This window comes from Lissotriton vulgaris, chromosome 3_1, assembly GCF_964263255.1.
Source record: "Lissotriton vulgaris chromosome 3_1, aLisVul1.2, whole genome shotgun sequence".
In the NCBI taxonomy this organism is placed as follows: Eukaryota; Metazoa; Chordata; class Amphibia; order Caudata; family Salamandridae; genus Lissotriton; species Lissotriton vulgaris.
In genome coordinates this window covers 1,580,153,409-1,580,177,471 of record NC_141689.1, presented here as the reverse complement: position 1 = coordinate 1,580,177,471, position 24,063 = coordinate 1,580,153,409, and the positions used below count along the sequence as shown (strand labels likewise).

Sequence of the window (24,063 nt, the reverse complement as noted above, 5' to 3'; positions counted from 1 at the left end):
TCTAGTCACAATTGTTGCTCATTCAAACACAGAGGGCAAGTGGCAGTCTTATGTCTTCCCACACATTTCTGCTTATTCTTTTACCATGGAAAGATGTGTTTACTTTCTCTGACTATAAGGGGAGAGGATTTTGTAATAAGAAATATGTGAATATATTGCCGGGGTACATGGGGAGTGAAAAGATATGCATGGCAATAACTGTTTTTCATATAATAAACTTATAATAAGGCTGATGGGCTATCGGTCACGTTTGTGACGCAGTAACCTGTCTACAAACTATAAAGTAGGCCCAATGTCACTATGCGCTCCATAAAACAAGCATAGACAAAACAATTTAAAAGAGATATGCGTAGGTAATTTGTTTGGGACGTTAGGTATTAAAATTTGTTACTAATAAATAGCTGAGGAAATAAAAACACAACCGCATGTTTAAATGTATTATGGAATGATTTAATTAAAGGTTGCATTCCAATAAAATAAACAAATTATCTCACTTTCATAAATATTATAGAACTCTGGTAGACTTATCAGAATAAAATCTCTTTTAAAATCTTAAAATATAATATTCCTCGCAATTTCACCCTGTGTGGAAACGCACACCACTATATACACACACACAAATGCATATGTACATTTTAAACACCTAACCATATTCAAAGTATAATCATAACATGATGTACATTTCAAACACCACAACAGTTACAACATAAATGCATGAACATTATCCTTTCAATGACTTACTAGAGCTTCTTTTGGTCACTAACTTTCAATAAAACCAGGAAATATTGTATTCACTGACAGAAGTTAAAACGTACTTGTTGGCACGCAACATAAAAATATACTGCTGGAGATGGAATAAATGAAGGGGGTTCCACTGCTAAAATGAAGTGCCTGTGGTAAATGACTTGAAGTGTGTGCTACACTGAGCTTGACAGTGTACCCAGATAGTTTTTTTTTGTTTTACACATAGTGGAATGTCGATCACATTGCCATAAGGTTCATGTCGTAGTCACAATTTGATAAATGTCGCGGACAAAAAATTGTTTCAGTTTCGCATTTTCTATACCTTAGTGGTCAGGAAGTAGAGAGCTGATATTAATGCATAACCAAACTTTTTTTGTGAAAGACGGGGAAAACGGCTAGTTTCAAGGTTACAAAATGTTCATTATAACTGAATGAACATGCATTGAAAAATAAATTCCTGCTCCTCCTTCCAACAAATATTTCAAGGAATGCAATCTCTCGTTTTACATCATTTGAAAAACACCATTCCAAAAGTGTGGTACTCACAACATGTGAGTAGCAATATACAATAGTTGTAAATGTCTTTATCGTATTTGACAGTAAATGTTATTCTGCTTTCGTTGTTATCCTTTTCCTGGTGGTCTCAAGGCATTCTGCATTGGTAGAAGTAGTTGGGTGGTTGCTGAATTCACCGTTTTCTGACAAGTCTTTGCAAGTTGGGCTTGTGCCATTAGATGTCGTATTGATATCACATGTCATTTCCTGTGGAACCTGCTGCCAATGAAACAGAGACAAACTAAGCACAGCCTCAAAGGGAGCAAATGGGGAAACCGCAGATCCGGTTAACATCATCACAACCTACCAAAAAAAGATAAAAGAAACATTAAAAAAGACTGGATAATATATTCCTAACAGGGACTGCAAAACAGTGATGAGTGCCAATAATAAGCGATGGGTGCTACTGAATGCTAACTGCATATACTAAAAAGCAAAGATCAAATATTATGTAATGCATACCACAATCTTTGCTCAATGTATGGAATACAAAATTCAATCTGCTACAGTTCTCACAATAGTGTGAAAGAGTTAATCACTAGTATTCGGTTTGGTGAAAAATTGTTCCTCAAGCTGAGAAAATGGCTCTCAAACGTACAGTGGAGGCTCGCAGTGGGAGTGCTGCTGGGTGGTGGGGCGGTAGGGGCAGGGTTGGGGTAGTGGAGTCGGACATACGACGTCCACGAGTAAAGTAAGTACATATATAAATAACACTATTTACCTTGTGCTCGCTGCATCGCCAACCTCTGCGATGCAGCGAGTGCAAGGTAAATAATTGATGGTCGGAATGCTGGACAATGCAAACATTCACCCCCAGTCACAAGGATCTGGGTTTAATCCATCATTCTTTTGGTTTGCTCACTAGAATAAAGCTAGTCTGGTTGATGAGGGATGGTACCCTTAAATCGGTTTCAGGATGCTTGTTTCCGGTCCAGAGAGGACTTGGCCTGGCAGTTCGGGCTGGACTGTTCCCATTGGGCGCAGGGTCAAGAGTGATTTGCATATGGCTGGGTCCAAACTGGAATGGCATGGGGAGCAAAAAAAACTATGGATTTAGGCCCATATCTCTACAGGGGTGAAAGTATGACATTGTTCTTTTTTCATATAACATTAACACATAACTGGCTTAACTGAAAGTGGAGAAGAACAATAAGATTAAATGTTTCCCAGAAATAATTTTCTTCACTTTAAATTTCTCCCATTTAAAAAAAAAATGTATATTTACGTTATAAATATGACCTTGTGTCTATCAGCCACTAAGAGTTAGAGGCCTGCATTCTGTAAATTAAATACATTGAAATACAAGAAAATTTAATTGAAGAGCAAACCTAATAATTAAGTTAACTCTTCATTTTATTTATCTTCTATTTAAAAGCATTCGGAAACATCATTGTGTTTTCATGCTTCAATACTGAGTTAACAAGGAATTTCATTTAAGAGCTAAATACCTCAGTGCTTCAGTTCTTCACCTCTGCGCCCCAGCCTGGGATATAAATCTGACTAAGCACAGTTCATTATCAGGCCCTGCTATCTGCAGCCTTATAATAATTGAAAATAAAAACAACCTTCCATTAACATTAAAAGGAAAACATGACCCTGTGCTACTACACAAGTGCTGGAGCAAACCAGAACCAAGCTGTCTCGGTCACCTGCCTCATCCTAACACACTGGTGGCTGTTGAAAAATTCCTCGAAGCTCAATACAACAAAAACCGAGCTACTCTTCATAACAGGATATGAAGCTAAAATGAAGCTAAATAGAATTACCTGGTCGAATATAATAGGTCCTCCTCTATAACCTGCCAATTCCGTTTGTAATATTGGCAAACTGTTGGAATCCGATTTATCCCTAATATCAAGAATTCCTGAGTTGCTAATACTCGCTTTAAGATGGCTGGATGCAGATGCCTGCTCGCGTGTTTGCCCGGGCTGTGCGGCCCCTAAGGAATCGGTGGCTCACATGTTCTTTGCCTGCCCAGCTTACAAAGGGGCACGGAAATTTTGGTTGAAACCCGTCTGCAGGGAATTGGGGCTGAGGTGCCATAGTCTGGCACTACGCGTCCTTTCTACAGAGTCCTCATCTGCCAGTATGATCTATGGGGTGGCTAAGTTTTTAGGAAGTGCGTGGATGACACGTTCCCGGTTACTGAAACTACAAATTGGAGGTCCCACTAACTGAGGACGATTATACTGTCAGTAAATTGATGAATGATGTGTCCATGCTTTTACTGTATTTTATAATCTTTTATTGGGATTGAAATGTTTATGTATTTGTATTCTTTTATGGTGAAAAATTGCCGAATAAAGATATTATTTAAGAATACTCGCTTTCTTCAATTGAATAACTCGAAGAAAGTGTTACCTCAATGGCATAATGCAGAGACCAGTGCCCTGGCGCAGGTGCATTTACACTAAAGAAATGCTGTACATCTGGTGGAGAAGTGTGGCTCAATGATTAGAGCGGCAGACCCTGATGCAGAGGTCTAGCCCGGGACCAGGGTTCAATTCCCCACCTCGGCGGGTCTTGGGCTCAAAATTCCACTGACCTGATAATTCTCGCCTTGGTGCCTATTCTAATCATAGAGTCCCACTCTGCAACTCTGGGCAATAGCTTGCTTAATCTCCACAACGGCCCCCGCAACGCTAAGGATGCCTGGCCTCCGCCTTGGGGTGCCCAGGAATGGACGCCTCACAGGGAAAGCCAGGATGGGTTTCACAGCGGTATTCGTACAAGCGCCTTGAGACCCTTGCGGGTGAGTAGTGCGCTATACAAGTATCAATTTACATTTTTACATCTGGCTGTCCGGATAAAACACTGGCAGCTTTTCAATCGGTATAGAATGCTGTTGGGCGCTATTCACTAGCTTATTCAGATGTGATCACATTATGCCATTTCTAAGAGCCCTACTTTAGCTTTCCATTTGAAACAGAATTACCTAAAAATTAGGACTATCGTCCAGAAGGATGTCTATGTCAACATGCCGGACCTATAAGAAGGCAAGCTCAGGTGGCATGTCCAAACCCATGCACTAAACTATTCGCATAGGTTTCTGCTGCAACATCCAAAATTAGAACTTTCACTTACGGTGATAAAGCAAATCCAGTGACTAAAGGCAGAGCATATTGTGATAACGTTTAGAAGACTTACATCTTTACCCACTAGTTAGCAGCTCGATCTTTCATTACTTGTGAAATGTTATGTACTTTCACATATTTAAAAAAAAAAATCTGTTATATGTGTTAGTTATATGTAATATATACAGCACCAATACGTCTGACATTCATGCGCTAAATAAATACAGATAAGAAACCATAATTATATTGCTATGAAATTATAAAGGTGATATGGTTGCTGAGAGAACAAATAGGTCCCCGGGTACACCAAAATCAAGTTGAGATTCAGAGTTATGCCTTTCTTCCTGTGGCCAAACAACGTGTGCAGGCATAGTAAGCCTTTAATATTTCTTCCCATTTCTATGGGCTAGAGTCCCACAAGCAACTTTGTCGGGAAGCAACTGAAGAACTACAAGTGAAAAAGACTTAACATTCATGTTATCTGCATCCGCGACTGTGATGAAGTGCTAAAGAGAAACAAAGAATACAACGTAGCAGATTTCACCCGATGTGTACCACCCTCTGCTGTCGATTATGATCTTCTAGAGTATGATCCTGGAGCACTATTTGCCAGTATCACACACTTCTTCATAAGGGTCGATGTTTTTGCTAAATTATTCTATACTCCCCTTGAACTACTAAGTAAATGGTCATGACATTTTTTATCCCAAATATGCTCTCCGGAGCTGAGCGTTGACATTTTGCTTCATGTGTAAATCTTTTGGTACTCAAACACGTTAAGACATAGTTTTACCTCCAAAGAGGATTTTTCTCTGCCTTCCCTCTATTCTCTTCATCACAAGTTTTTAGTTCATTAATGCATTTTAACCTCTTAAGTAGCCCACCTTACCTCCCCAGTGTATGTCGGCCATTGGCCAACAGTCCTTATTTAAACAAGCATTTACAATGCAATGGTCTCGGCATTCTTAAAGTTAGAGCTATTGGCATTGCTCATGACATTATTTTTATTTATGTTTTTGTTTTGAAAACATAAATAAATGGCATTGTCATTTACAATGCCAATAGCAGGGCAGGAGAGCAAGCACAACCAACGAGGGCCCAGGGGCAGGAGAGCAAGCACAACGAACGAGGGGGCAGGGGCAGGAGAGCAAGCACAACGAACGAGGGGGCAGGGGCAGGAGAGCAAGCACAACGAATGAGGGGGCAGGGGCAGGAGAGCAAGCACAACCAACGAGGGGGCAGGGGCAGGAGAGCAAGCACAAGCAACAATGGGCAGGGGAAGGAGAGCAAGCACATGCAACGAGGGGGCAGGAGAGCAAGCACAAGCAACAAGGGGGCGGGGGCAGGAGAGCAAGCACAACCAACGAGAGGGCAGGGGCAGGAGAGCAAGCACAAGCAACGAGGGGGCAGAAGAGCAAGCACAGCGAACGAGGGGGCAGGGGCAGGAGAGCAAGCACAAGCAACGAGGGGAAAGGGGCAGGAGAGCAAGCACAAGCAACTGGGAGCAGGGGCAGGAGAGCAAGCACAAGCAACGAGGGGGCAGGGGCAGGAGAGCAAGCACAAGCAACGAGGGGGCAGGAGAGCAATCACAGGCACCGAGGGGGCAGGGGAGCAAGCACAGCCAAGGGAGAAAGCACAGGCAGGGGAGCAAGCACAGCCAGGGGGCAGGGGAGCAAGCACAGCCAGGGGAGCAAGCACAGCCAGTGGGCAGGGGAGCAAGCACAGCCAGGGGGCAAGCACAGCCAGGGGAGCAAGCACAGCCAGGGGAGCAAGCACAGCCAGGGGAGCAAGCACAGCCAGGGAAGCAAGCACAGCCAGGGGAGCAATCACAGTCAGGGGAGCAAGCCACATTTACACGCTTATCCTGACCAGTATCTGTTGGCCTGCTTTAAAATACTCACATTGTCTAGGACTGCTGTGAAGTACACCTCTTATCAGGTGCGGGAGAGTCATGGCTTTGTTTTTTCACAGCTGTTAGCTTTAATGCGGATACTTTTTAATTGCATTAACTGGAGTCGCCATGTGGCTGCCTTGAATTCTCAGCAGATTTCCGGTGAGTGTGTGAAAAGTACAAGCATAGGCGGTGCGTCTTTGTGGTCAGACTGCTCATCTTAATAATATTTTTTATAAAGGGCGGCATGCCAAGCTTGTGCATTTTTGTTGGCACTGCACTGTTTCCTGATGGCGCCTATTCCGTCCACAGTCTTCTAACACCCTCCAGATTTGCAGCTTAACCCCACCGCCTCTCTAATCACTGCTTGACCTTTCCTTGAAGCATTTTCAGTGCAATAGGTCTCGCATTACTGAAAGTTTAAAGCTATTGGCATTTCAAATAATAATGCAACACAAATAGCTCAAACTTTCAGTACTGTGAGACCTATATTATTGCAAATGCTTATTTATTGTCTGGCCAAGGTCCAGTTTGAGTTAACCCTCTTCATCCATTTATCTGTTCAACTGTCAGTTACATGTTGCTTCCGCCCACCACGGCATGCACCTTTATGCAAATGCACCAACCTTATTCAGCTACTGGCTCTCCACCCATCAATTCAGTCAGTACAACTTCTTCCCCAACCCATTGAGATCTGCATTTTACCCCATACCATCTTCCCACGACAAAGTGACCAGAAAGCTCGACTGCAACCACAGCCTCCACATTACTGAAAAACAGTCCACTGAATCAGATGCACTACTTTGTTAACTGGGTGTACCTACTGTAGTACCTGCTTGTACCAATAGTGGTTACTTGTTTAAATGTTGGCCCCAATAATGAAGTGCATTCTCCCCTGTGGGAGATGTGTGGGGGGGTAAAGCAATCGGGCACAAGATGTCGCGTGGGACTCATTCACACCGATCTTACACACTTCGCGTTAGTTACTCCCCATCTTTTTCGGACGTGTTCCTGAATACCAGTTTTATGCTACACCTACCCGTGGCAGAAAAACTGCTAATCTGTCTTGGGAGAGCACAAGGTAGCCAGCAGCTAACCTGTGATACCCTTCTCTTTGCCACATGCAATGTTGACGGTCTCCTAGCAGAGTAAGGGAGTTCACAGAACTATGTTTCATTCCCGACACCAAAACTGAGAAGTGCTTGTTAGTGGAGCATGGGAATGCAGGTTACTCTGGGGTACGGACGAAACTCCTTCGGACTTCCGAGAGTGCACCGACCTGTTCGTTCGCCGGACAATTAGGCCCTACGCCTCAACTCTGATGGAGCTGCGCTAGGGGGCCGGGGGGGGGGGTTCGTACTCACTGTACTTGGCTAAAGCTGCTCCAGAAGGTGCACCGGCCGATCCTACACCTGAGAGACTGGGGCGCTTGGAGTGCCCGAATGCCACTCTCTAACATCCGTTGCCCCCCCATGGACCTCTCTGCCGCACTGACAGCATCTGCTCCGAGAGAGCCTGCCGCCGCGCCGGAAGAGCTGCATGACCCCCTTCCCCTCTGGCAGACACCAGACCAAATATGGCCGTGGGGTGCCGGTAGGAGAGTGGGGGGGGGGGGGGGCGGTGCAGACTCATCGCGATAGCAGCTCCAGCCAGCAATGTCCCGACAGCCGATTTTGATGTTGTGGAGACTCTGGGGGACGCAGAGCACAGTGTGGAGGACTCCGGTTCCCTGCTGGCTGCTATCTCGAGCTCTCTGCTGTTCCGCTGCTGTGTGGTTTGTGCCTCTCAGCAGGAAGAAGGGAGCCGTAAGGATGCCGCCAAAGACAGGAAGCAAGGGGGTGAGAGGACATGGAGCGGTATCGGGCTCTGAGGACACAGTGAAACCAGCTACTGCAACTGCCAGTGCGAGTAATTCAGCTGGAGGCGACCCCGGGGTTACACGCCCCCGCCCTGGAGCAGAGAAGAGCAAAGTAGGTGATAAGCAGCAAAATTCAAGGACCCAAACGCTCTGCTTTCACATAAAAAATGGCGGCCGCAAACAACCTTAAAACGCCCACAAATCTGCTCCCAGAATGATTGACACATCTCTCTTCCAATGGCTAGCCTCCATTTATGGAGCTAGCCAATTGAAGAGAGAGGCGGGTTAAAGCCCCAGTACTGGAAATCAAAAAATCTCGGCTGCGAGACACTGCTGCGCAGTGTACGCTAGGCCGAGCCCTAAAAAGGACCAAACATAAGAGAACAACCAGTCAGCTGACACCACCCTCTAGAACCTTCCTTGAAGGAGCTCCCGAGTCCCGACCTGCAGATTTTCATAAGCACTGTGCGTGACCAGAGGTACAACTAAGAGTACTAAGTAAGCTCATCCAAGGGAGGCGGGCGGGTCGCATGTGAATCTATGAAATATACCAATACTGGATAACTGCAGTTACAGGTAAGTAATTCATTTCTTATCCAGTATTAGGTAGGCCTGGGCGGTTAATTCCGTTCCGCTCGCGAAATTTGCGGAATTTGGGTAATTTCGTGTTCCGTAGAGAACGCAAAATTGCCCAAAATTCTGCGTTCCGTGGCTTCGCAAAATGTTTTGCTGTTCGCGATCTTAAAATGCGTATTAGCAAGATATTTCGCCCCGCAATGGCGAACAGGAAAAAGCATCGCAAACAAGCAATTCCACGAGTTTGCAGAATTTCTGTGTGTTCGCAGAGATTTTTTACCGTTTTGCAGAGATTTGCGTAACGCGATTATGCAAGTTCCGCCCACCCCTAGTATTAGGGCATCTTTCACAGAGTCATATCCTTGAATCAGAATAAAAAGCAGGAATGAGCACATTTCATCACATACATAAGCTATACATATATGAATAGTCAACAACTATTTCTTTAGAATGAAATATAAAAGCATACATACAGATCATTTAAATATGCATATAAATATGAAATAGCAAATGCATAGTTTCCAATATTGGCACAACAAAGAGAACAGAATAGAGAAATGTGCATTAGAAAGGTTGGTGGGATGGAAGGGAGGTTCACCTTTATTGAAATAGATGTCTTAGCATCGCCTGTCCCAACGCAACATTCCTTCATCAATTCGGAATCCAAGCAGTAATGCTTAGTGAATGTATGCTGTGTTCTCCAGGTTGCTGCTCTACAAAAGTCTGAGAAGGGCACAGCAGAAAACAACACCATAGATGTAGATACTGCCCTAGTGGAATGGGCACAAACTTTCAATTGCAGAGGTTGACCAGCTTGCCGGTGACAGAAGAGATGGAGGAGATATGGCAAGACTTCCTCCGGAGATGATTTGAGGGGATGCACTTTAGCGGACCCACACCAGACTCGGAATCTTTTCTATTTTAAAGAATTAGTTCTGCTAGTACTGTCCACTCTAGCATGAGACAAAATCTCCCTGCACTATTGAGGAATGTTCAGGTCTTGAAATACCTGGAACTCAGGAACTAAGCCGATAATCTCAGTGAGCCTGGATCTGGGTGCTGAACTTGTCCCTGGTTCATCGTTAAAAGTGAGGGAAATGGCTTCAGAGGAATCGGCGACTCTAAGGACAGGAGATGAAGGTCTGTGAACCAATGTTTGTGAGGCCACGCTAGGGCTATTAGAATTAGTTTACAAGGTTCCACTTTCATCTTTTTTAGAACCCTGGGAAGGTGAGGAATCGGTGGAAAAGCATAGGCAAATACGCCGGACCATGCTATTGAACACGTGTTCACCAGAGATCCCTGTTGGGGATGCCAGCTTATGAAGTGTTGGCATTTGGCGTTGCTGTTTGAGGCAAACAGGTCTATCATTAGTTCACTCCACTGAGAGAAGATTCTGTTGAGAATATCTTGGTTCAACTCCCACTCATGGCAGGTTGTCTGTAATCTGCTTAATTTATTCGCTATTAAATTTTCTTTTCCTGGAACGTACCCCTCTCTCAACAAGATTCTGTGTTGAATTGCCTAGTTCCAAATTTGTTGAGATTCTTGGGAGAGGGAGAGAGATCGAGTTCCTCCTTGTTTGTTTAGATGCATTGTCCTATTATGGTCTTTCCCGACAAGCCCTAGAGAATTTTGTATCCTGGGTAGGAAAGCCTGAAGGGCTAGAAAGACTGCTCTTAGTTCCAAGAGATTTAAGCGTAGATTCTGCTGAGAAGGTGGCCACTTGCCACTGATCTGAAGTTCATGTAGGAAGGCCTTCCAATCCTCCAGAGAACCATCTGTCCAGAGGAGAGGCTTGTGGAGGGAAAGGTAAGCCCTGAGACAGATGGTGAGGCTGAGTCCACCAAGTTAGAGAGGCTACCATTTGAGGAGTCACTTGGAAAATGTTGTTGAAGGTCCCGTTTATCTGAACCCACTGAGCAGTCAAGGCTTCCTGAAGAGGACACATGTGTAGATGGCAATGGGGAAACAGAAGAATACAAGCAGACATCATGCCTAGCAGAGATTTGAACAGGCGCACCAACAGAGACTTTCTTCTTTGTATGCGGCTTGCTAACGTCAGAATGTTTTGTTGTCTATTCTCTGTTGGATAGGCCCTTTTCAGAACCGTATCTAGGATAGCTTCCAGGAACGTTAGACATCGAGAAGGCTGTACGACTGATTTCTCTGGGTTTAGTGCGAGACCCAATTTGTTGAAAAGCCGTAAACAGACTTTGGAAGACTTCTTTGTGGCATTGAAAGGAGGAGCTCTGACAAGCCAGTCAACAAGATACAGGGAAACCTGGTGATGATGTTGCCTGAGATATGCAGGTACTGGAGCTAGGCAGTTTGTAAAAATGCATGGGGCTGACTTGAGTCCAAAAGGTAAAACTCGCAATTGATAATGCCTGCCGGCTACAGCGAACCTTAGACATTTGTTGTGCTTTTTGTGAATAGGTATATAGAAATAGGCATCTTGGAGGTCCAAGGAAAGCATGTAGTCATTCCCGTTGAGAAGCTGCAAGACTTGAATGGTGACCATGCGGAATGACTGTTTATTGAGGAATGTGTTTAGATTTTGTAAATCTAAAATTGGCCTCCAATTGTTTTTCTTCTTTCGCATTAAAAAGAAACAGGAATAGAATCCTTTTCACATTTGATGAAAGGGAACACACTCCTTGCTCCTTTTTGGATCATCAATGTTATTTTCAACTGTTACAGGCACCAATGCTTGTGAGACAGAAGTTGAGGAGGTGTTGGCGGAGGTGGCTGTATAAATTCTAGGGAATGGTCAAATTGTACTAGTTGTAGGGCCCAGCGATCCATTGTAATTTTCTTCCAGCTTTGGAGATAATGGGATATTTTGCCTCCTACTTTGGGGATAGGTGAGGAAATTGCAATCGGCAGAAGTGTGATGTCATTGACGACTTTCAGTATCTCTTTGTCATCCAGCCTTCCCTTGAAAGGAAGATTTATTGTAGGCAGTCACAGGCTGTTGTATCTGAGCGAACTGCGTCTGTATTGCTGGCTAGAGGAGTTATAGGAAGGATACCTATACAGCTGGTAGCCTCCCCTGTAGGATGACTGTCTTTTACCCTGTGCACCATAAACAGGGGTTCTTTTGTACTGGAGGGTGCCCTAAGCTTTGGCCGTATCAGTGTGATTTTTGATTCCGTGAAGGGCTTCGTCGATATACTCACCGAATAGTTCTGTCCATCTTAAGGCATATCTAGAATCTTGGTCTGGACTTCAGGCCTAAATGGTGTAGCCTTTAGCCATTCTCGGCGCTTTAGGACCGCAGCTCCAGCTAGCTGACAGAAATCAGTAGAAGCGATGTCCATCATGCTGTCAATAATCTCTGACGCGCAGCATTCGCCCTCCTGTAAATCTTTCGTTGCCTGCCCCTTGATGTCTTTTTGGAGATTGTTAAGCTCAGGAGCGAAGTCTGACCACATCTGCCTGTTGTAGCACCCCAGTAGCGCCAAGGAATTGGATGCTCTGACTGTCAACGTCGACATAGTGGAAATATGTTTGCCGATGTTGTTTAGCCTCCTTCCCTCCTTATCTGGGGGTGCTGATAGAGGAGCTGAAGGGTTCTATGACCTGCATTGTGTTGCCTGGGCAATCACTGATTCAGGTCTGGGGTGATCTATGAGACAGGCAGGCGCGTCGTTAGGGGCTTTGTATTTTTTGTCAAGCCTTGGTAGGCCTGGAGGAACTGTGGCAGGGTTTCTCCTTATCTTAATGCCCTGATCCCAAATATAGTCGATAATGGGCATAGACCTGACCGATTTTTTAAAAGGTTCCTTGAAATCGTAAAGGAAACAGTCTTGTTGGTGAGTAGGCACTGGAAGCTTGAAACATCTGGCTGCTCTTTCCAAGAGATTATGAAATCCTCCAATATTCTCTGGAGGAAAGTCTACTTGAGGCATAGATAGTGACGCTGGTGGAGGGATAATGTACTCATTCCATTCATCTGGTCGTGATTGTGTATCCGGGATTTTCCCTTCTTCTCGTTGCTCTTCTTCTACTTCCTCTGTAGATGGAAGCAGCTACACAGGCACTTGAGATATAGGAAGAGGTGGAGACTGAACTTGCACCACAGGAGGTGGAGAAAGTGCTGGTGCAGGAGACGGTGTGGACATAGGGTACCTCTTTTTGTAGTACAACAACATATATTGTAGATCGGTTATCAGAGCGGAAAGAAGACAAACCATCTCTGTCAATTTTTGTCGACGTCGTTGGTCAGGGTAGTACAAATGTTCATCATAGAACTGATCTTCATCATCAGAGTCTTCTTGGTATTTGACATTCAACTCTGAGGGCTTTGTGCAGCCCCAAACAAGCTGTCTTCGTCCGAGTCATCATCGTCATCCAAAAGATGAATTGGAAATAAGGCTTGAACCTTACTAGGAGACGTTAATGAGGGTGCCGATCTCTCCTTTTGAAAATGTTGCTGGGAAATTAATTTTGTTGCTTTGGATTTTGGTGTCGTCAGCAAGGTCGTCATCAGTACACATACCGTCGCCGAGGAACCGTCGACGGGCATTGATATTAATGTCCCAGATGTAACTGGCGTAGATGACAATACCGTCGTCGATGATGGAACTTTCGTCATCAAGTAAATCAACGATGCAATAGGAGAAATAGTCGACGAGAGGGTCTTCAACAGTACACTCGTCGTCGACACAGGCAACACCGTTGACAAAGCACTCATTGCCATCTTCGTTGTTAGACTGGTCGTCGTCTCAATCTACGTCGACGATAATGACTTTTGACTATCCTTATCATCGACGACAAAGCAGCTTGACTCATCGACGAAGACGTCGTCGACGACAAAACAGATGCTGCCAAGACTGAGACTGTGGTGACGGTTCTCGTCGACGAAGTCACTCCGACGACAGTATGTCAAGTTCTTGTCGTCGATACTACAGTCGATGAGCTGTCCTTCGACAGGGTGAGGAAGGCTTTTTAAAAGCATGTTTCACCTTCACTGGAGGAGTAGGGGGGTCTGAAGATGATTTCTGAAAAGATTTTATTGGCAGATATCAAACTCTGAAGGGAAGAAAACGCCCTGGAAGGCAAATCTTGCTTCTTAGAAGCCTCTGAAGACATTTTGTGTGTCTTCTTTGGAGGTTGCTCCGAGGAGTGACCTTGAGAGACGTCCTGAGGTTTTCTTTGATGTGTCTTTGAGGAGGATCCTGAGGAACCTTCACTCACCTCATGAGATACAGGGTCCTCCCAGTCTTTAAGCATCTGTAGCCATATTAATAGCTTCCCCTCACGGTCCTTCAAAGTCTTTGAAGAAAAAGTACAACATACCTTGCAATCCTTTGCAAAGGCCTTTTATTGGTAATTAGAGAACTTCACTCAGACAAAGGAATTATAGATGAAAAATACCTTGAATCCAAGAACAAGTCTGTAGACAAGGGAAATTGGAAGATAAGATAAGAAAACTGGGCAGAGCTCAGTGGAGACTCCCTTAGCTCAACGTGGGGTAGAACATCTGATGGACTGGAGCTCCTTCCAGGAGGTTTCTAGAGGGTGGTGTTCTCTTAAATTTGGTCTTTTTTTAAAATAAGGACTTGGGTATGTTACTAAATATAAGGCCTTAGGCCTGTTACCTTCTATGTCTAATGTGACATCACCCTTAAAAATGTACAGGGTACTCCCATCTTGACGGCAGGGAATGATTCAAGCATGTGAATGTTTGAAAGATACCCTAATACTAGATAAGATAAATCCACAAATAATATAACCTGTGATCACCCCCTCTGCCAGCTTGGAGCAGAGCAGACAGGCTTACCTGAAGAGGCAATGTGTTAAGTGTTTGTGCAACACACTCATACAACAACACAATGAATACACCACAAAATAACTCCACACCAGTTTATATAAATAGCGTGGTAAATTTTAAACACAATAAGGTCAAAACGACAATACCTATTTAAGAATAGCACATAAGAATGCAGTACTTTCAGAGTTCTCGAGTGCCAGTAAATACTTGTGTTCAATAATTCATCTCCGGTCACACAGACAGGTGTACGGGGCCTTAACTGTAAGCAGAAGAGCGTGAAGACTCCAGCCACAGCCGTGTCAGTGAATCAAGGCTGTCCTTGGCGTAGAGTAGGCGTGGCGAACTGCTGGGATTTGGGATAACACGGTACCTGTTTCGGATACCTAAAACCAGCCAGGCGAGCCGCCGGTATTGTGGTGCTCGAAGCCGCTGTGTCAGTCTCCCTCTGGAGGGAGGTCACAGTATTGCTAGAAAACACTCCAGATCAGAGGCACCAGATGAAGCTGGGACTCGCTCAGCTCTGAGAAAAGCAGGAATGCACCTGATCTCTCTCCAGGCCAGGCACTGGTTCTGCACAACACAAGCGGGCGATCAGGCACTTACTGGTTCTAGGGTAAAGCAGGACTGTGCACAATCTCTCTCCCATCCAGGTGCCGGTTCTGCACAGCATAAGCGGGTGATCAGGCCCTCACATGTTCTGGATAAAGCAGGAAGGCACCAAATCTCTTTGCTGGCCAGGTGCTTGTTCTGCACAGTGCAAACAGGTGATCAGGCACAGTCTGCACCGGCAAAGTGTAGCTGCTGAACATGCAATGGCAGAATCCAACGGCAGTGCAGTGAAGTCTTTGATGGTCCTGAGACTTCAAGAACAGGGATCAAGCCCTTGGAGATCACTTGTGAAGGTAGCACAAAGGTAGCAGCCAGCAGGCCAGCACAGCAAGGGAGGTCACAAAGTGGCTGTCCTTCCTGCAACTCAACAAGTAGCAGGTCTACCCAGCAGAGCAGTTAACAGAGTGTCAGTCTGTTGGAAATGGCCCTTTTTGCAGGGTTATCCCCAAACTTTTTCAGTCTTTCTCCTTTTTGTTTTTCCTAACCTGTGGTTGTTGGCTTTATGAGTCTGGGCACTTTACCACTTCTGATCAGTGCTAAAGTGCATATGCTCGCTGTGTAAATTGTTATTGTGATTGGTTATCCATGATTGGCATATTTGTTTTACCAGTAGGTCCCTAGTAAAGTGAACTAAGTGTGCCAGGGCTGGTAACTCGAATGCTACTAGTGGGCTTGAAGCACTGATTGTGTCACCCAAATACGTAACCCTGAAAAGAGGTCTCAGGCCTGCCACTGCAGTGCCTGTACGCAGTTTGTTAACTGCCATGTTGACCTGGCCAGTGTACATACTTGCCAGGCCTGACCCTTCCCTTTTCTTACATACTGGACACCCCTATGGTAGGCCCAAGGTACCCCCCTGGGCAGGGTGCAGTATATGTGAAAGGTAGGACTTGTACTAATGTTGGTAACGTGTCCTGATAGTGAAATACTGCCAATTTCGTTTTTCACTATTGAAAGGCTATCTTGCCCATAGGTCAGAATGGGGAATGCTGTGTAACATGTTTACCTGCACATCTTCCCATAGGAGCAAGATAGAACATTGGAGTCTGGTATCCCTGAACTCAGAATTTATTAACACATCTTTTAGTAAAGATGGTTTTTAAATACTGTGTTTGAAAATAGCACTGTAAGAAAGTGGCTATTTTCTTGTTCAACCTTTCTGTATGCCTCTGCCTATTTGTGGATTGACTGTCTGGTTTGAGAGGGACAGGGGCTGGGGTGGCTCCAGGAGACTGGGTGAGTAAGCACTAGGCTGAATAGACCTATTTGCATTTGGGGTGGTGGAGGAGTAGCACCTGGGACTGAATAGGGCTGTAGAAAGTTCAACTAAGGGTTTGTATTTTACAGTAGGGGCGCTCACACCAAGCAATGAGAGTAAGTAGTGATGGATACAAAGAACAAAAGTTGGACGGTGATACCAGTAAAGAGGAAAACCCTGCAACCTCTCAGAGGCGGTCTGGCATAAGATGCTAGAACACTACACAAAATATATAATAGGTACTGGGCACACATAAGATATGCAAAACTGTAAGTGCTTTAGTTGGTTGAGACAAAATAATGGACACCGGTTTGTATGAAAAAGACAATATATTAAACTTTATATAAGTCTTCTTTTTTTTTGAATGTTTACAGAACGCCAGCCGACACGTGTTTCATCAACAGGCCAATGCCTGTGACTCATCAGGGCTGTAAAATATATCATACAGAGAATAAGTAATGGTGTAAAATAAACAGGAAAGAAAATACAGGGATAATAGACTTTAGCAGCAGTCCTGGAAAGGGTTGTGCATGATCAGTGTCAAGTGAGGGATATACCGGGCGGATGAGTACGTGGAAAATAAAATAAAATAAAATAAAGTCAAAAGTACTATGCGTTATCCCACATTTCAGAGGCATGTGGTGGAAAAACCATCAATGCTATCGCACATTAAAGACATGTGTGAAACAGATGTGTGAGTGACATCTGGGTGGAGGATCGGGATATGTTGGATAGTGAGTGCCTAGGGCGTGTACATGCACGAGAGCCGAAAAACCTCTAGCTCTCAACGAGTATATACAGGGGGTTAGTGGAAATCCAGAAATAAATAGCGTTGTCGAAGAACCCCGTAAATGAAAGCGTGTTGAGGCTTGTGATGGTCTCGTGGTGAGGGAGTCCAATGTAAGTAGTATGCGACAAGAATTAAGTGATCGGTGGTCTCTAATATGTGTGGTGAACCGGGGTGAGCATTGTACACTGTTGGCGTAGTAGTCAGGTGAAAATTAAAATTATAAGCGCATGCGTAGGATAAACGCAGGATGACGTGCCGAGTATTACACGTGTGTCCATGACATGGAATGGAAAACAAATCATCGGCTAGTCCATAATACTGATCTATAAAACCAGACACACGAGCCACATGTCAAAGAATGCTCCATAATCATCAGATTTTGTATAATAAGCCAGTAAAAAAAACAGTAATATGGGAAACAAATATAAGCAGAGAAAAGAATTTGGTGCGCATTGAAATCGTTGCGGCAAGACATTATCATGGCAGTAATAAAACAGTAGCAACAGATATGTAAATGTGTAAATGTGTTTCGATTTATATAGCGCACTTTAACCCATGGGTCTCAAGGCGCTTGCTTAGGAAACCCATCCTGATATTCCCCTGTGAGATACCCCAGCCGGGTATCCACAAGGTGAAAGCCAGGCATCCCACCGCGAGGGGCCGTAGTGGAGATTAAGCAAGCTATTGCCCAGAGTCGCAGAGTGTGACCCCTGTGAGTCGAGTAGGCACCGGAGCGAGAATTGTCGACTCCGTGGAATTTTGAGCCCGAGACCCGCCGAGGCGGGGAATCGAACCCTGGTCCACGGCCGATCTCAGCTTCCGGGTCTTCCGCCTCTAACCACTGAGCCACGCTTCTCCATGTGAAATATGTGCGTGTTTTGAGAAAATAAAACCATGTGTCTGTAGGAGAGAAAGAATGCATGTTGATGCAATCGGACGCTAAGCCGTATTAATGAAAGCAGGCAGAGATCATATTGTCCGTTGATCAAATGACTGTATGAAAAAAACACAATTGCCTGTGTGGTGTCACCTAACGAAAAACATGTAATATGGCCAAACTTTCAATCACTTGGTACATACAAAATGCCGTACTGGCCTAGGACTAAAATACGATCCCACGGCGTGGTGAGTGAACATAGGAAAACAGAGAGGTGGCCATTACCTGAAAGCGCCGCTTGTGTTCTGGGCTGTGAAGGGTAAAATGAGGCAGCAATTAGAACGGCTATGGTAAAAAGGAGAAATGGCGAGGTAACTGGATGGTGAAATTAAAACTAAGACTGCAGGTATCTGTATAGCAACTCACCGATGGGTCCGGTGATTGTAGTCAAAACACAAGATGAAGGTGGAAGGCAAGCGTCAAAGGGGTGACGGGTAACTTGCACGCAAAGTCGAGTCCGACTGTTGCGTTATCTCCTAATGGCGGGAAAATAAATAAATTATGACAAGTAACCGTACTGTTAAGTAAGTACTTGTCAGAGAAAAAGACTGGCGTGAAGTCGGCGTGGTAACGTGTGTGGGCATAGGGAGTTACCTTAGAAAAGTAATGGCTTCGCTTCTCGTCGGGTTGATGTGATCAGGAGATCTCGGTGCTCATGTTGATGGACTTGAAATACGAAATCTTGGGGGGCGCGCCTGCGCATTCGAAATCGGCACAGGAAGTGAGGCAACGGATCACGGATAGCTAGACCGCTGACTCGAAAGTGTGGGTAAATGGCCATGGGCGGGTGAGTGCCGCATGTTGCCGGTGAAAAAAGGGGGGATATCAGTCTATAGGTATGTATAGATGATGGAGGAGGACACTGCCTTCAGAACATAAAAAAAGGAGGGAGAATGCAGTGATGACGTTGGCAAGGTGGGTGTGAGGGAAGGTGTGCCAAAGGTGGGATCGTATTTGTACATGGAGGAGCTGTACCTGGAAAACATTGGTGTGGTAGTAAGAAGTGCAATAGAATATATAAAAAAACATGTGATCATCATTGAATGATAAGAACAAGAACGAAAACTTTGTAACAGCTTGAATATTGGAAATCTAATTCAGTATCTCTAAGGTCGGTGCTTAGCTGGTTCCTAAACGGTAGTACACTGTATATAACAGAGAAAGACAGTACAAACGATCGTCATGAGTGTTCATGAGACCAACCCCACGAGGGTCAAGTCGGGAAAAGGTGTCATGTGGGGATGGGTGGTTTGATAGGAACATGACACAGCAGAGTATAGGGGCAGTAGAAAAAGGAAGGGAAAAGGGAAGTGGCAAGATGCTAAGCTGGGTGGTCACGTATAGTTCAGGAGTCCAAGAAATTATCCAGTTCTGAGTCCATGTTCTGGCCGTACTTCATACTGAATAGGGCTGTGCCTGCCTTCCACAATGCTGGCTCCACCCCCTGCGGTGTGTCTGATGGCCCTGGCCCACACACACAAAGGAAGAAGATGTGTACTGGCAGAATGCCCCCAGAACTGGTTTGGACTGGGTCCAGGATCCCTCACACATAGAGAACAAAGACTTTTGGGGTATAAATATAAGAGCTGAAACCCCTGAAAGTTAGACTACTTGTGATCAAGAGGAATCCCTGCCAAAGAAGATCAGCTGAAGAGACTGAGGAGAAGGACTGCCCTTGCTGTGTGTCTGGGGTTAGCCTGCAGTTTGTTGTTTCTACTGAGGAGAGGACCAAGGGACTTTGCTGTGTGCTGTGCCCCCTGCTTGAAGGACTTTGCTGTGTGCTTTGTCCATCTGAAGAAAAGTCTCCAAGGGCCTGAGAAGAGCTGGCCTCCTGCTCTGAATTCCCAGGCACAAAAGGACTTCACCCCCAGCTTCCCTAAACTTCCTTGCTGGGAGTTCCAGTCTGCCAGGAGGGCCTGTAACTGTGTGTGAGGCCTTTTTTTCTGTTGGGAGCTGGAAGTGTGACGCAATGAGAGAGAAGCGTGATGCCGCCGCAGCAGCTGCTGTTGCATCATCGAGGAAGAATGTAGCTGCTGCCGCTGTTTGCCGTCGCATCACCGAAGAAGCGTGCCGCCACCACGGAGGGTGCCGTCGCATCACCGGAGAAGCGTGTCGCAAGGTCGTCGCATTACTGAGGAAGGGCATCACCGCTGATCGCTGCCGCAACACCGGAGAAGCATGTCACCATCACTGAGGGTGTCGTTGCATCACTGGAGAAGCCTGTCGCAAGGCCTGTGGCGGCTCAGAAAACCACTGAGTTCGCTGCACGGCCGTTGGGCGTGCACACATCGCCTTCACATTGTCACAACAAGGGGTGGTGATGGACAGAGTCTCTGAATTAAGCAGAATACTCTCACCCAGTCAAGAGATCAGGGCTAGATCCAACACCGTTTTTTAGCTCACTGCACCATCCCAGCTCAGAACCTGGCTATATGCAAATTAGTCTGTTCCTGTCCCAGTGCATGATGGGAACAGGGCAAACCAAACTACCAAGCCAATTCTTTCACTGGGAAGGAAACAAGCTTCCGGGGACCAGTTTCTGGCATTACAGCCGTCTTCGGCCCGGCTTGCTTGAATCCTGATGGTGCAATGAGCAAGGGACTCACATCTGAGTATACCCTTCCACGCTTATGGTGGACAAAATAATTAAACAACAAGGGGTGGTGATGGACAGAGTCTCTGAATTAAGCAGAATACTCTCACCCAGTCAAGAGATCAGGGCTAGATCCAACACGTTTTTTTAGCTCACTGCACCATCCCAGCTCAGAACATGGCTATATGCAAATTAGTCTGTCATCGCAGCAGAAGACTACATTTGGTTGCATTGCACCGGATCCTCGCAATGCATCAAGGTGCCACCTTGTCGCATCGGAACCGGAGCACCGGAAGAATTGACGCATCGCCTTCTCAGCACCCTTTTTTTTTTTTGCGTTACGCATCCCAGGTACTTTGAGACTAAAGTGTACCATTTATCATCTACAAGTTTATTTTTGCAACAACCCTTTTTAAAGACATTCTACTGAGTTTCTGTATGTTGGATTTTAGTTGTTTTGGTCTAGTTTAGTTTAGATAAAGATATTTTATTTTTCTAAACTAAAGTGGTGTCCATTTGTGGTGTTTTCACTGTGTTACTGTGATTGTTGGTACAAATACTATACACTTTGCCTTTGGGATAAGCCTGTCTGCTCGTGCTAAGCTACCCAGGAGGTATCTAAAGTGTGTATCCCCTGTACCTTGACTAGAAGCAAGGGTTCCTATTTGGTCAAAGGTACCTACCTCTGCCAACTAGAGACCCTCATTCTAACACAGTCCCTCCTGGCAGCAGAACAGTACTTCTGGCAATGTGCATATGAAGAGCCAGCGATATCTGGTTACAGGTATGGTTTGCCCAGGGGAGATTTGTTACTACATGCAGCTCTATTGTGGGTGATCCAAAGACACTGGGGAGAGGGGTTGTTGGAACCACAGACATCTTTGACGTGTCAGTATGCCGTAATGGCAGTGGCGACGGTAAAAGCAGTAACCTTCTTATATAGGCGAATGATGGAGGAAGGACTGTAACCACTGAGTCAGTTACGAGGGAAGTGGGAAGCAGACTTGGGCAAAGATATCCCGGAAACAACTTGGTCAAAGATAGTGGAAAGAGCATGGAAGGGCACGCGGAACGCTAGATTCCAACTTATCCATTTTTATATTATACACAGGGTGTATTTAACCCCAGAGCAGATAAATAAATATTTTAATGTGGATACTGCCCATTGCCTCAGGTGCCAGTCGGATGCGGCAGACTTCCACCACATGATGTGGAGTTGCCCACAGCTTGGAACGTATTGGGAGGAGGTGGTTGAGGTGTTGTGCAGTGACGGACAGGCAGGTAGAACCTGACATGGGAGCATGTATATTGCACTGGTTTTCCCATACGGCGCGAACAAAGGTCACGAGTAAGTTCATTGACCCGGGGCTGCTATTAGCTAAAAGGGAATCAATGAGGCGGCGGAAATAGCATAGAGCGGTGGAGAGCGGAGCTCACTGTTTGGGCGGCTAGCGAGAGTGTGGTTCGGTTCCAGCAGGCTAGGAGAGCGAGCAACGAAAAAGCGATGGAAACTGCGAGGGCACATGGGAGGCCCTGGTTGGGTTGCTGACCATGCCAGAACCAGAATTGGACACTGATTCTTGAGAAGCACCGCAGGAGATCCCTTGATTACAAGGACTGTAACGAGGATCCGATTGACCTAGAGGGCATGGAAGTGGGGTTAGGAATGGCCTAAATTGGGGCGCAACACTAGCGAAGTAAGGGAGCCGCACACCCTTGCACAGTGGTAACAATTGCTGATCCGTAGTCTAAATCAACCAGAGCACACCGGTGGAAGGGGTCAGGGAGGGAATGCAAGTAAATAAGGGGGCACCAATCTTGGACGGAATAGAGTAGCGTGATGATATAGACAGCAGGTTCAGTAGGGTTGCTAACTGAAGGTGGGAAGCTAAAGTGGCTAGTTCGATAGTGACTATAGCTTAAATGCTAGCTTAAACAACGGAGATGAACAATTATAACCTGTAACAAGAAATGTGCCCTCGCTGTTTAGGTTACATGAATATGGGGGTTGTGTTTGTGTTGAATAAATTAATAAAAATATATTTTTAAAAAAATTTGAGGGAATGCACAAATGTAGCTGTTATCCAGCCCAGCGTGTATTGGAGACAGGTTGCCAGGCACCTACAGCAGCAAGTGCAGAGAAATGTCCACTTTCTAAAAGTGATACCAAAGGGGATGATGAGCAAATCAAACACTCGCCCCCAGTCAACTGATCTGGGTTTAATCCATCATCATTCTTTAGCTCACTCCACCACCCCAGTTCAGACATGGCCATATGCAAATTAGTCTGAACCTGTGCCTCATGGGAACTGTCCAGCCGAACTGCAAAGCCATGTCTTCGCTTGACCGGAAATAAACTTCCTGGGACCGGTTTCTTGCTAATCAGCCCTCATTAGCCGGGCTAGCTTGAATCCGGTGGCAAAGTGAGCAATGGACCCACGTCTGAGCATACCCTGCCAACTTAGGGCGAACAAAGCGATACCTAAGGGGATGATGGACAGAGCGTATGAGCAAATCAAACACTCACCCCCAGTCAATTGATCTGGGTTTAATCCATCATCATTCTTTAGCTCACTCCACCATCCCAGTTCAGACACGGCCATATGCAAATCAGTCTGACCCTGTGCCTCATGGGAACAGTCCAGCCCGAACTGCCAAGCCATGTCTTCCCTGGACCGGAAACAAGCATCCTGGGACCGGTTTCTGGCTAATCAGCTGTCATCAGCCAGGCTAGCTTGAATCCAGTGGCAAAGTGAGCAAGGGACCCACGTCTGGTCATACCCTGCCAACTTAGGGCGAACAAAGCGATACCCCAGTTGACTGGGGGTGAGTGTTTGATTTGCTCAAGCGCTCCGTCCATCATCCCCTTTGGTATCACTTTCTAAAAATGCCATTTCTAAATCAGTAGAGTTAAATCCAACTTCACCAGTAAGGAGGATTTATAATTACTAATCCAAAAGGTATAACACATGAACAAACTATTCCTCTCTGATCAGGAATTACCACTTAATCAGGTAAAAGGGAATTTCTATTAGTAACTTATGAGAGTGGCAGAAATCATAGCAGTGATAAACAAATGTAGTTGTTCGTCACTACTTTGACATGCAAAAAATGACAGGACATGCCCTACCTTTTACTTACATAACAACCTGCCGCTAGGGCTACCAAGGGCCTACCTTAGAGGAGACATATGTTATAAAAGGGGAGGTTAAGGCTTGGCAAGTAGTTTGAATGTCAAGTCAAAATGGCAATAGAACTGCATACACAGGCACTGCAATGGCAGACCTGATTGAAAGGCTACTTCTGTGGGTGACACATTCAGTGCTGCAACCCACTAGTAGTATTTAACTCACAGGCCCTAGGTATATGGTATTACACTTTACAAAGGAACTTGAAGGT

At 45.4% G+C, this 24,063-nt stretch overlaps 1 protein-coding gene across 1 annotated transcript in view; it reads right to left on the bottom strand.

Moving 5' to 3' along the window:
• Positions 1-428: 428 nt before the first annotated feature.
• Positions 429-24,063, bottom strand: part of TMEM38B (transmembrane protein 38B) — a 446,812-nt gene continuing 423,177 nt past the window's right edge. Inside the window, exon 6 of the mRNA XM_086962072.1 lies at positions 429-1,602. Coding sequence (XP_086818198.1) covers positions 1,351-1,602 — 252 coding nt within the window. The 3' untranslated portion in view covers positions 429-1,350. The remainder of the gene's footprint in view (positions 1,603-24,063) is intronic.